Here is a 13,699-nt window from a genome sequence, read left to right as displayed (position 1 = left end):
GGAAAGTAGAGTGATAAGGAGATAAGAAAATGGGGGGGGGATGATGAAAGAGAGGATAGATTAAAGGATACAGTGATTAGAAACAAAATAGACTTTTTTGAGTAGGGACAGGAATGTTTGTGTGTGTGTGTGTGTGTGTGTGTGTGTGTGTGTGAGAGAGAGAGAGAGAGAGAGAGAGAAGAGAGAGGAAAAAAGTGGATAGAGGAAAATACATAATTAGAAATCATAACTGTGAATGTTAATGGGATGAATTCACACATAAAATGGAAACAGATAGTCTAATGAATTAGAAACCAGAATTCAATATGTTGAGGCACACTCAAAACAGACAGACACACAAAGAGTTAAAATAAAAGTCAGTCTGAAGCAGACTCTATTATCCTTCAGCTGAAGTTAAAAAAAAAAAGGGAAAGGGTAGCAATTATGGTCTCAGACAAAGAAGCAGCAAAAATAGATTTGATATTGACCTCTCCTAGTGTATTAGGCACTGTGCCAAGCTCTGAACTTACAAAAAGAGGTAAGACTGCTGTGTCTTGGATTCTCTTCTTTTTTCCCTTTATAGTTTATACTCTACATTTTAATGATTCATCAAATCCCATAGGTTTAAATAGCATCTCTAAGCAGATGAATCATAGGTGTGTGTATATCTATATATATGTATCTATATCTATATATATGTTTATAATATAATACATATGTATCCATATATGTATTTGTGTATTGTGTATGACCTATACATGTATATATATGCATGTGTATAAATAAAAATCTTCCAGGCTCCAACTTGACTTACTGATTTCATATTTCCAAGTAAATATCCCAGAGACATTTGAAACCTGATGTGTCCAAAGCATAACTCATTCTCCTTTCTCCCAAATCCATCCCTCTTTTGAATTTTCCACTTTGGGTAACCCTTGATTCCTCATTCTCATTCAACCCACATGACTGTCCTTTCAGTTGATAAATATTGGCTGTTCTCCCTCTTCCTATAACTCTCACATAAACCTGCTCTTTTCCATGCACACAGTCATTGCCTTAGTTTAGTTTGGAGCCTTTTCATTTGTTTCCTGAATCATTGCAATATTTTCTGATTTAGGCACCCTTTCTCACCTTTATCTATTCCAATCCATTCTCCATACAGTTTTGATCATTTTATCTCCTGTTCCATAAACTGCAGTGGCTCAATAGAATCTGATATCACACCCTTTGTTTAGATTTCATATCTCTTCATGACTTTTCAATGTTCTACCTTACTCTCCTCTTCCTACTCTGCATCCTAGCTTTATTTACTAGCTGACAGTTCTGCACAGTCCTATCTCTGCCATTTTGTTCCAGCTGTCCTCCTTATCTAAAAAGGTCACCCTTCTCATTTCCATTTCTTAGAATTCCCAGTTTCCTCTAAGAAAACTCAAGAGGTACATTCTATACTTGTTTTCATTGGTTCTTAGTTGCTTGTGGCTTTTTTTTTTACTCTTTAGGTGGCATTTGTCAATGATATCTCCATTTCCCTCATCCCCATATGCCCTCCTTTGAGTTGCTATAAATGGATCTGTCTTGGTTAAGGCTGAGACTTGATTAATTCTGTTCTGATCTCTGTACCTCTCTGTACTTCTCCCTCTCTGAAATCATAGACTGGATCTCTGGTATCCTCCCTTGCCCAGAAGGGTACAGCAATGACTCTGGTATTTAAAGAATTAACTTGAATCCCAAAATTTCCATATTAATGGTCTTTATTTACTTCATATTCAAAAAATACAAGTAACCACATGCTTAAGAAACTTAGACTCATAAATATAAAAGATTTACATGTTACTTTAATGAGCTATGACATCCCATAAATATCAAAACCAATCTGTTTTAACAAGAGCTTCTTCTTTCCTATTTAATCAAATGTTGTCATTTACCAATAGAAGTTTTTATTCTTTATTATATTACTTGTTATAGAATTTCTTTCCCTCTTTAACCCCCTTCACACTTAGTAAGTTAAAAGTTATTATCAAATTTCACCCCCAAAATAATTTTTATTAGTAACCTAGTAAATCAGTAAACATGTTGTGATATAAACAAAATTTAGAAAAGAATCATTAAATTGAAAAAATATTAACTTCCATTCTTGTCATTTTTTTAGAGGAACTAAGCATATATTAAGTGTAACAAAATCACTGTTTGTTTCTCTATTTTCTCCTCAACTTTGCTTTTCCCACATGTATTTTACTAATCAATAAATCAATTTTTATTAATCAATTACTGTTTTCTGGTTACTATGGTAAGCACTAGGAATACAAAGACATTGAATGAAAGATAGTCCCTCCCTCAAGGAACTTTTCAGGAAAAATCATCTAGTTTTCAACAGTCTGCACTGTTATTTATTGACTGGTACCTCCACTTAATGTAAATTGCCATCCTGTTTTTTCATCTGTAAAATATGGGGGTTGGACTTCATGACCTCTAAGCTCTGCTATGGTCCTATATACTTTCTTATCTAATAAATTTCAATACTTTAATTTCTAATCTTCTCTTCTATCACTATCCACCCCCTCCCTCTTTTATTCTTTTCTGATCTTTGAGGGAAAACAAACCCATGCCCAAAACCTGGGCTTGATATAGCAACTATCATCAAAGATTTTCCTGTGGGCATAGTCTGGAGCCCTCTACTAGAGAGGCTGAGACTAGTGGATCTCTTGAGTTTTGGAGTTTTGAGCTGCAATAGGGTTAAGACTGATAGGGTGTTTACTCTAAACCTGATAGATTAACCCCTAGGGGTGGATGTCCTCCAGGCTGTCTGTTGATATGCAAAGTAGGCCAGGTTGGGAGAGCAGAAAAAGTTACAGTTCTGTTCCAATCAGTATTGGAATCAGGTTTGAGTGACCACTTGGGTAGGAGATACAATTTCAAAAATTAAAAATAAAATAAAAATGATATGTTACTATTTTAGTTTCCTATTAAAATTTTATTTTCACCTTTTACATGCATTAATTTTCTGTAATAAAGTTTATTAATCAGTTTTCCTCTTCCCACCCTCCACTCCCAAATCTAAGACACTGTGGCTTGGGTTTGAATTCTGTTTGATACCTGCTGCCTGTGGGACATTGAGGAAGTGGTGTCTCCTCTCTAGGCTTCAGTTTCCTCACCTGTGAAATGAGGCAGCTCTAGATGAGATGTACAATCTCTTCTATCCCCAAATCTGCACTCTTAACATCCTGCATTTTCTATGCTTTCTCCTTCCTTCCAGATTATGTTGGATAGTTTGAGTTCTCTTAAAGTAGTAAAATCATAGACTTGTCCACTAGTCATTTTCATTACCTTGAAGTCATCTAAAGGAGATAACAATGACAAAGGCATTGACACCAAGTGTTACAGTGAAAAAACATGGCTAATATGAAAAATATATTTTAGGTTTTTGCAAGGCAAATGGGGTTAAGTGGCTTGCCCAAGGCCACACAGCTAGGTAATTATTAAGTGTCTGAGACTGGATTTGAACCCAGGTTCTCCTGACTCCAGGGCAAGTGCTTTATCCACTGTGCCACCTAGCCACCCCAAATATGAAAATATATTAAACATGATTATGTACGTACAACTTTTACCAGATTGTTTGTTGCCATGGGGAGGGCTAGGGAAGGGAGAGTGGTAGAAAAATGTAGAACTCAAAAGTGGCAAATGAATTGAATGTTAAAAAGTACCTTTTCTTGTAATTGAAAATAAAATAAAATAAAGTGGGAAAAAAAGTTAGAGTGACAGTTGATCATAATCATGAAACTACAGTGGTCAGTGCAAGCATGAAGTCATGGACTGAAGCTGTTGCTTAAGAAGACACCACCTACACCACCCCACCCCAAAAAAAGACTGGATTATGTGACATCTTGGACAGACTCTTTTTCAAAGGAACTCAGGCAGACTGACACAAGATGGGGGTCTTCTCAACTTTCTTTTCAAAGGTGGACCATTCCGTGAAATCACAGCTCCTTGGAATAGTGGAAGATGGGTGTCCAATAAGTCAGAAATGAAAGCCACTTGAGAAGGTGACCACAGTTGTCTTATGGGCTATCTCTGGCAAGTAAACTTGGTTTTCTTGTTATTTGCATATTTCAACATCAGGTCTTCACAGTTGTCTTCTGAGGGACTTCCTTTTTTTTTTCTTCCTATTACACCCACTCAGCACTTTTTAGAAGTAATTTTCCCATGGTATAACTATAATATTTTCTTTGGGAAGCAAACATTCGGTTCTCCTTCATTTTTCATTGTTTAACAACAACAAAAAAGGATATGTTCTTATTCTCTTAGATCTAATTTTGAATTAGTTGAATTAAATCAACATAAGATTTCACAGAGCTGAACCAATTGCTTCAAAAGACTGGCTGGAGGGTCTGGAAATATCTTATATTCAATTAATTCAATTTGGCAGCTGTTTTATCAATTGATTTCAACAACTCAATTAAACAATTCCTATAAATTGGCACTCTGCTGAGAACTAGTTCCTAGTTTATTTGGACAGTCAAACACCCTTGACAGTCCCACCAAAGGGCTCCTACCCCCACCACATCCCAACCATAACTTCTCAATTTCACACATATGTCAGATATATAAAGGAAAAGTTCAACTATCAGTGGGTAATGAGAAATGGTTCATTTGGTGAGATGAAAAAGGCATTGAGTTTATTGTCCGGGGCCCTAATTTTGTACCCCAGTTCCAACACTTCTATAGCTATATGGTGTTATCACTTCAGTTCTGCTATTTTCTATCTGTGTTGCCATGTAAACTCTCTGGGTCTTAGTTACTCTATCTGTAAAATAAAAGTCACCTGACAGTGTTTAGAAAGTTGAATTTGAGGTCAGTTCAGTCTTGGTTCTTATCCTAGCTCTGATACTTATGAGTCCTAGAAGAGCTAGATTTACATTCTTTGCCCTGGAGTCAGGAGAACCTGAGTTCAAATCCTACTTCAGACACTTAGTTGTATGATTCTGGGCAAGTCATTTAACCTCTAAAATACAAGAAAAGATCGCAAAGTCAGTTTGGAAGAGCTAAATGAAAGTATGTATTAACGAATTAAACAACTTTTTATGGAACAACTATTTTGTAACCTGAATTGAGCTGAGTGCTCTAGGGGATGGACCTATTCTTCCCCTCAGAGGACTTATAATTAGTTTTAGAGGCAAAACCAACAAAAAAGAAAGGGAGAAAATAAAGAACTTTACAAAAGTATTCAGAAGCATTAATTGCTTAGAGAAGGCAAAGATTGGCATGGACTGGAGTGGCCAAAAAATTACTACTTGGAAGAAGTGGATTCAGATAATCAGAGGGGACTAGGTAGGACATTTTGTGAATAGTATCACCCAAGAAATGGAAGGAAGGAATGGGCATGGTTTGTAGATGGTTAAACAAGGAGATGCATAGTATTATGTGGATGTATTCATAATAATAACTTATCTAAATATTTATCTTTGGACTTATTGGTGCAATCTATATGATTTATCTCATTTAACCCTCAAAATCCTATATGTTAAATCAGGGCTATTCAATCTTACTTTTTTTTTTTTTTTTTTAGTTTTTGCAAAGCAATGGTGTTAAGTGACTTGCCAAAGGCCTCACATCTTGGTAATTATTAAGTGTCTGAGGTTGGATTTGAACTCAGGTCCTCCTGACTCCTGGGCCAGTGCTCTATCCACTGTACCACCTAGCTTTTCCCCAACCTTACTTTTTAAAAGTTTTTTATTGAAACTAGGCAATATATTCTGATTTGCCATTTTACTGAGAACTCTGCAGTAGCTTGGCTTTGTTTATTAAGGCACTTAGCAAACCCACAGGAGGTTGCATAAAATCGGCATGTGGCTGGTGGGCCACATTTTGGACAGTCCCGGGTTAGACAGTACAGCCCTTACCACACATCAGGTGAAGCAGAAACTTATAATGACTAGCTTTTAATCTTCAAAGTGAGAGTAAGTCTAAGGATTTCTACCACACTGCCCCAGGTTATGCTGGAGGATGATGGAAAATTAGTATGGGTAATGAAAGTAGGAGCAGATTATTTTGTGAAGGACCCTGAGACCTTGACAAAGGAGTTTGATCTTGGTTCAGTAGGCAACATGGTGCAACCTGTAGAGTTTCTTGATTGAGGGAATCTCATGTGATGGCAATATTCATCCAGTGGTGGTTTGTAGGTATGACTCAAGAGGCTAGAGCCTGAGAATATGCATGCATGCCTTCACAGAAGGGCTGAGACACTTTTACCTTTCTTAAAAGTTTTGAACAGGTGTGACTGTCTTCTCTAAATTATAAGGTGGCTTCTTAGGGGGACACAATGAATGATTCTCCAGCTCCCATTCTTTGAGACCCAGCTTAGAGAGGCTGCTCTGAGGTGCCTTTCAGAGGAGGATGGAACAATCCCCATCACTTGTATAGTTAGTACCGCTGATAGTAAGGATTGTACTTTCTCGTTTGTGAGTATCAGTTGGGAGAAACTGAGTACGGACATCATGTTTACACAGGATGGAAAGGCATTTCCTATATAAATGGTAGAGGTATTTCCTGAATTTTTCACCAGCAAAAGCATAGATAAAGGGATTGAGGCAGCAGTGGATGAAGGCAATTGACTCTGTCACAGTCATGGCAAGCTTAAGGTCCTTCCTCAGCTCACAATTGTCAAAGAAGTTGTAGTATTTGAGAATTTCCAGAAAGATCATCATATTGTAAGGTGTCCAGAAGAGGAAAAAGACAACTACAACCACCAATATCAGCTTGATTGTCCTTGCTTTTTTGTGGTTTTTGCAAGAAAATATTGTCCGAATGATCCCAAAATAACAGTAGCACATGATGAGAAGTGGGACCAGGAAGCCAAGGAAATTTGTTTCCACATTCTGGAGCATAGGCCAAATATCCTGAAGAACAACAGGATATTTACTCTTACACACATTGTCGACTTGTTCAGTGAACATGAACTGGGGGGTTGCAACAAGGATGGCTGCTGCCCAGACTCCAAGACTGACCACGACTCCATGTTGAACTGTTCTGCTATTGAGGGAGTTGGCTGCCAGGACTATCGCCACATATCTGTCAATGCTTATGATAGTGATAAAAAAGATGCCGCTGAAGTAACCGATGAAGAAGAAGGCAGTGATGAGTTTGCACAAAGCATTATGGAAGCCCTGCTCATTTATAAAGTAGTGGGTCCAGAAAGGAAGGGTTGTGACAAAGACTAGGTCAGATAATGCCAAATTGAGGAGGTAAACATCTGTGATGCTTTTATGTTTGCTACTGTTGGTGAGTGCGAGGACCACCAGAAGGTTCCCCACCAGGCCAAAGGCAAAGACAAGGGAGTAAAGTGTAGGTAAAAAAATGATCCCGAAGTCCAAGACAGTGCTCAGGTCACAGGGACTGGAATCGATTTCATAGCTGTACAGGAATGTTGTTGTTTCAAGCCTTGTTTCACTCATGGTGAAGGACAACTGAGGAAACAAAAGAACCATCACATTAGCCAGCAGAAAGGGCAGAATTCTGAGCAAGGTCCCTCATCAGACAAGTCTCAAATTAGGTCAAACTTCCAGTTTTCTACTTAGATCCTTAAAAGTAACCATGACAACTATACTTAGTCAAGCAAAACAAATTCTCAAATTAGTCAAGTCCAAAAATGTATGTCTCTTCTGCGTATATAGTCCATTATATCCATCAGGTGGGAAAGTGTGGAGGGAGGAGAGAAAGATAATAATTAAAACAATAATAATAGCAATAGAAAAAATAAAATAGGGGGGGAAAAGCAATTGTGAGATCAGCCCTTCTTTTCTTTTGGTGTAATCAGTGTGTCCCCTTTTGACTGAGTGTTCTTTCCTCTTCTTTACCTTAACTGAACCCAGACTTTCTCAGATGTGGGGTCACACCCCTTAAATGTTCTATAATGGAGACTCTCTCTTGTTCTAGCTCTTGGGGTGTAGGAGAAACAAATTCCTTGATCCTTACCATTCGACCCAAGATAAGAGTTAAATCAGGTTATTTAGGCCCCAAGAAATCTCCCCATCACTCAGGAGAGTCATTTTGACCAGGTTCAACAGAGCTGTCAGAACTCACTTCCCTTTGCTTGTCAGCTAGTGTATAAATTTTTGACGTTTTGCTTTCATTAAAAACATTTTAATCATATGTTTTATTTATTTATTTATTTACTTATTCATTCATTTCTTTCTTTCTTTCTTTGGTTTCTGCAAGGCAAATGGGGTTAAGTGACTTGCCCAAGGCCACACAGCTAGGTAATTATTAAGTGTCTGAAGCCAGATTTGAACTCAGGTACTCCTGACTCCAGGGCCGGTGCTCTATCCACTTCACCACCTAGCCAACCCTATACCTTTTATTTATAACATCACCTTCAATTCTAAATACAAAAGCCATCCTTTGTTACTAAGATTTAAAAAGAGAGGAAAAAATACTTTAATAAAATAAATTAATTAAAAAATATTTTTAGAATTTTAATTTTTTTAAAAGAAGAGCAATTGATACAAGAGTCCATGTATTTTGTGACTAACCTAGACAATAATTCTATGGGTTGTTTCCCACAATTTATTTCTAGGCAGTGATTTATTTTTAAGTCAAGACCTGACTCTACAAAATGATTGACTTTGATGTGAAAGAGAATCTTAGGGCAAGAGATGCCTCCACTTTCTCTCTTAACTCCTTACAGTCTAACTTCCAATATTATTATTCCATGAAACTACCCTTTCCAAAGTTACTTAGGTTACTGAATTATTATCAATTATCTCTTATTTGCCAAATCCCATAGTCTTTTCTCAGAACTCATTCTTCTTGACCTCTCTGCAGCCTGCGACATTATTGATTGCACTCTCTTCTCTCCAGACTTCTGGAATGCCATTCTTTCTTGCTTCTACCTCTTTGATTAGTCTTTACCTCTTTGATTAGTCTTTACCTCCTTTGCTAAATGCTCTTCCAGGTCACTCCCTGTAACCATGGGTGTCTTTCAAGATTTTGTCCTGGGCCTCTTCTCTTCCCCCTCAATGCTACACTTCATTTAGTGGTTTCAATAGCTCCCGTGGATTGATGGTAATAATTATGATAATGATTCTTTATGGTAATGATTCTCCAGTTTACATATACTGCCCCAATCTCTCTGTTGACTTCCAATTTTGATTCTCCTATTGTCAGTAGACAACTTAAAGTCAAGATGAACAAAACAGAACTCAATAGCTTTGCCCCTAAACCTTCCCCCCATCTTGTTTCTTCTCTATTAGTGTAATGGAAACACCACCCTTCCAGTTTCCCTAGGAGTCATCCTGGATTCCTCCCTATCTCTCACCTACTATTTTCAAGCTTTTGCCAAAGCTTGCAGATTTTACCTTTGTAAAATCTCTTGAATGTGCCCTCTTCTCTCCTCTGACTCTCCCACCACCTTGATGCAGGTCCGTCATCACCTCATGCCTGGACTACTTCAATAGTTGCTGGGGTGTCTGTCTGCCTCACTCCCCATTCCAACCTGTCCACCAGTCACTAATGTGATTTTTCTAAGGTTCAGGTGCCATTATGTTATTCTTGCCCTCCTATATTCTCTATTACCTCCATCATCAAATGCCAAGTGTTCTAGTTGGCATTCAAAGTCTTTCATAACCTACCCCCTTCCTCCCTTCCCAGGCTTCTTCCATCTTAACTCCTGATCATATTCTTTTCAATCCAATGACTTCCAGACCATTCCACTAATAAAACACTTCATATCTCAGTTCTGGGCATTTTCTCTGCCTCACATTCTGGAATACTCTCCCTCTTCTTTGCTGACTACTGTCCCTGGTTTCCTTTAAGTTGAACTAAAATTTCATGTTTTCCCAGAATTCTTCTCCAGCTTCTCTAAATTTCAGTGCCTTCTCTTTATTATTTCCTATTTATATATAGCTTGTTTCTATTGATTTCTTTGTTTCTTGTTTCCTTCCATTAGACTGTAAACTCCTTGAGGGCATAGAATATCTTATGCCTCTTTAGTATTGCCAGATAGATGCTTGATAAATGTCTATTGATTAGCTATTTATTGATTGCAATTTGTCTTTTTGCTTGCCTACACTTTTCCTTAATGCACTACATGCAGGTCTAACTCAGAAACCCAGGTCAGATCTAGGTTAGACCTAGATTCCTCTGACACCTTTTGGTTTCCACCCTACCCAGATAGCTGACACTTTCCTCCATCCCCAAATGCATACACAGAGTTGATACTTGGTTATCTAACCAGTTGTTTTTTACTAATTTGAATTATATAAGAATTATTTTCTTTTCAACACACAGATATCAAATTCCCAATTCCTAAAATTACAACTGAATCTTTGCTTCCTGATGTGACTGGGGAGGGCCTACTCTCAGTCAGGGCCCACTCCCTTGCCTTGCACTTCATAGATAATTAATTTTATCAAATATGTCTAATTGGAGGGTAACATAGTGCATAAAGAACTGGACCTGGAGTCAGGAAAACTCATCATCCTGAGTTCAAATTTGGCCCCTGACACTTAATATCTGTGAGATCCTGTGCAAGTCACTTAGCCCTATTTGCCTCAGTTTCCTCATCTGTAAAATGAGCTGCAGAAGAAAATGACAATCCACTCCAGAATCTTTGCCAAGAAAACTCCTAAATGAGATGACAAAGAGTCGGGCATGACTGAAATGACTGAACAAATAAACCCCCATCCTATTACTCAGTGCACTTTGACATAGTAAAGGAAGACATATTAAATCAGGACTGAGTAATTCAGGGTGTGGCCTAGGGCACCTCTAATTTTTTCCTCATTGTGTGGCTTCCTGTATCCCATTTTATTCCCCCTTAACTTCAATCTGAAGGGTAGGATAACAAAGTGAGCCAGAGAGTCAAGAAAAGTCAGATTCAATTTCTAGTTTTGAAGCTTATTTCTGGTTGCCTGTTACATTAATTTTGCATAGATTGAGGGAAATAAAATAAGATAATAACAGCAACAACAACTCTTATTTTTAAATCATTATATAGTCTATATGGCACTTTCTTCATAACAACCAAAGGAAACCACACTGACCTATTTGTTCCTCTCACATGACGTGCCATCTCTTATCTCGGGGTCTCCAAGTCTAGAATGCTCTGCCTCCTTGCCTCCCACCTCTTAGCTTCTTTGGCTTCCTTCAAGACTGCAAAAGAGTAATACTTAGCTAGAAGGTATTATCTCATTTGATCTTCACATCAACCATGTGAAGTAAGTGACAGGAAATACAAAGGATAGAATGCCAGTCTAGGAGTCAGGAAGACCTGAGTTCAAATTCAACCTTCAGTTATTTACTAGTTGTATAACATTGAACAAGCCATTTAACTCCACTTACCTCAGTTTCCTCATCTGTAAAAATGAGCTGAAGAAGGAAATGACAAACCACTCTAGTATCTTTGCTAAGAAAACCCCAAATGGGGTTACAAAGAGTTAGAACCAACTGAAAATGACTGAACAACAACAAAAATTACTATTATTATCATCATCTGTAAAATGGAGATAACAGCAGCATCTACTTCCCGGGGTTGCTGCAAAGATCAAATGAGATAATTACAGTAAAGTACTTTTCATTGGTGCTATATAAATATTAGTTATTATCATAATTTCCCTTTAGCAGACGGGCAAAGAGACCATGAGAGTGTAAATAATTTGCCAAAGATTACATAGCTGGTAGTTTTCTGAGGATCAGAATTCAGATTTCCTGACTCTGCATAGAGATCTTTAGTCTCCACCATAAACTGTGGTAAGTTGGCATAAATCAAAAAAGCAATGAGAGCCTAGAAAAGGAAGGAGCTAAGACCAGGAGGTAAACCAGGGACAGCTCCCCAGAGGAGGCACTAGTTAAGTTGGGCCTGAACCACAGGCTGATCTCTGGAGGAGTAGAGGAGGAAAAATTCCAAATAGGTCCAGTAAATGTCGGACCATTCTCCAAGGACTGCATATTTGTACAGACTCCCTATTCTTTCTCTGACTTCCTATTTCATCAGTGTGGCATTTCACCTTGGCTGTCCTAAAGATGATATTTTCACAACATGTGATTTGATGCTTGATGGGTGATCTGAATGTGCAGGATAATAGTTTCTTGGATGCATCACTATGTGTTCTGGAGACAGTCCTCCATCCTCTTCCCTCAATTTCTATTCTTCTCATCCCCTCCCTTATCCCCCACAATTTCTACTCCCAATTTTCTTCTTAGAATAGCCAGATTTCAATGACCTAGTAGAACTTTGAAACTTTCCAGACTTCTCTAGGTTCAACTACTAGTTCATAAAGTGGACATTTCCTAGCTTTGTGTGTGTGTGTGTGTGTGTGTGTGTGTGTTGTGTGTGATAGAGAGAGAGAGAGAGAGAGAGAGAGAGAGAGAGAGATCTATGATTTCATTGACATAGGGAGCTTGCAGTGAGAAACTTCCTTGGGTAATGTTCTGAAACCCACGGCATGGTAGGCAACATGCTAGGCAACTGAACTGGGAGTCAGGAAAATAGGAATTCAAATCCTGCCTCAGACATTTACTGTGTGACCCTGGGTAAGTCATAAAACAGTCTCAGTTTCCACTCCTTGTAAAATGGGGATAATCATATTCCCTACCTTTTGGTGTGAGGATCAAATGACATACCACCTTGAAAGCACTTTGCAAATCTTAAACACTTTGTAAATGCTAGGCAGCTATTATAATCTTAGAGAGATGCCTGGGGTCCTGAAAGGCAAAGGAATTTACCCAGTAGCAACCAGTCTTTAGGTCTCTTTGGTAGGATTTGAACCCTGGGTTTTTGCCACCCAAAGCCAGCTCTCTATCCACTATACCCCATTATTTCTTCTTCCAGTCCAGACACTACAGATGCTAAGATAAGCCCCAGCTCTTACCTAACTAGCAATTCTTACAGTCATCAATTTTGGTGTTTTCCCTCTTTGACATTTAAGGTAAATCTTCTCAAATGATCCTCCTCTATTCCTTGGTTTAGAAATGGAATTACATTCTCTTACCTTAAGTCACTTCCAAATGTCTTTGCAGGCAAATCGGCTCCTGTCAACTGCTCCACTCTTTTTAGAGTATTTCCCTTTTCTTCCAGTTATTGTAGTAGTGCTTTCAAGAAGGTAACCAATAGGCTGTCTGCAAGGAAACTCATGGTTTCCTGTGTTCTTTTGAAGAGACTCCCATTCAAACCTTAGAAAGGCTACAGAATCTGAGTGATGGAAGGCAAAAGGATGAGAACTTGGTTAGTCCTTAGGTGTCACTGAGCAAGCAACAGTTGTCAAACTCAAAAAGAAAAATCCATAGATTAAAAAATCTGCAGAATGCAGATTAACTTAGAAAACCACGTTTTTTTACATAATAAAATTTTTCCTAAATTAAAGGTAATAGTCTTTGGTCTTTGTTCAAACTCCACAATTCTTTCTCTGGATACAGAAGGTATTCTCCATCACAGACAGCCCAAAACTGTCCCTGATTGTTGCACTGATAGAATGAGCAAGTCCATCAAGGTTGATCATTACCCCCATAGAAAACCACATTTTTGACATCATCTATGTTCTGTTGTATTTTTAATTTGTTAAATACTTTCCAATTACATTTTTATCTGATTTGGCCTCACTTGTGGGCAAAAGGTGGGATCAGGAAGACCTGGGTTTGAATCCTGCCTCACACACTTACTACCTATGTGACCTAGGACAAATCTCTCTGCCTCTCTGTTAAAAGAGTAGGCTGGATTTGATGAACTTTC

At 38.1% G+C, this 13,699-nt stretch overlaps 1 protein-coding gene across 2 annotated transcripts; it reads right to left on the bottom strand.

The window, feature by feature from the left end:
• Window positions 1-822: 822 nt before the first annotated feature.
• CX3CR1 (C-X3-C motif chemokine receptor 1) lies at window positions 823-13,125 on the bottom strand. Of its 2 annotated transcripts, XM_074195906.1 has the most exons (3): window positions 12,963-13,125; window positions 11,016-11,124; window positions 823-7,439 (listed from the first exon to the last, which is right to left on the bottom strand). In XM_074195906.1, exon 3 carries the CDS (start codon window positions 7,425-7,427, stop codon window positions 6,360-6,362), a length of 1,068 nt encoding a protein of 355 aa, XP_074052007.1. In that variant the 5' UTR covers window positions 7,428-7,439; window positions 11,016-11,124; window positions 12,963-13,125; the 3' UTR covers window positions 823-6,359. The 2 variants fall into 2 exon arrangements, with proteins under 2 accessions (XP_074052007.1, XP_074052006.1); XM_074195905.1 differs by lacking the exon at window positions 11,016-11,124 and having other exon boundaries at window positions 12,963-13,124.
• Window positions 13,126-13,699: the final 574 nt, after the last annotated feature.

Source organism: Macrotis lagotis, chromosome 7 (assembly GCF_037893015.1).
Source record: "Macrotis lagotis isolate mMagLag1 chromosome 7, bilby.v1.9.chrom.fasta, whole genome shotgun sequence".
In the NCBI taxonomy this organism is placed as follows: domain Eukaryota; kingdom Metazoa; phylum Chordata; class Mammalia; order Peramelemorphia; family Peramelidae; genus Macrotis; species Macrotis lagotis.
The sequence above is the reverse complement of the archived record's forward strand: the minus strand, read 5'-3'. Positions and strand labels throughout refer to the sequence as shown.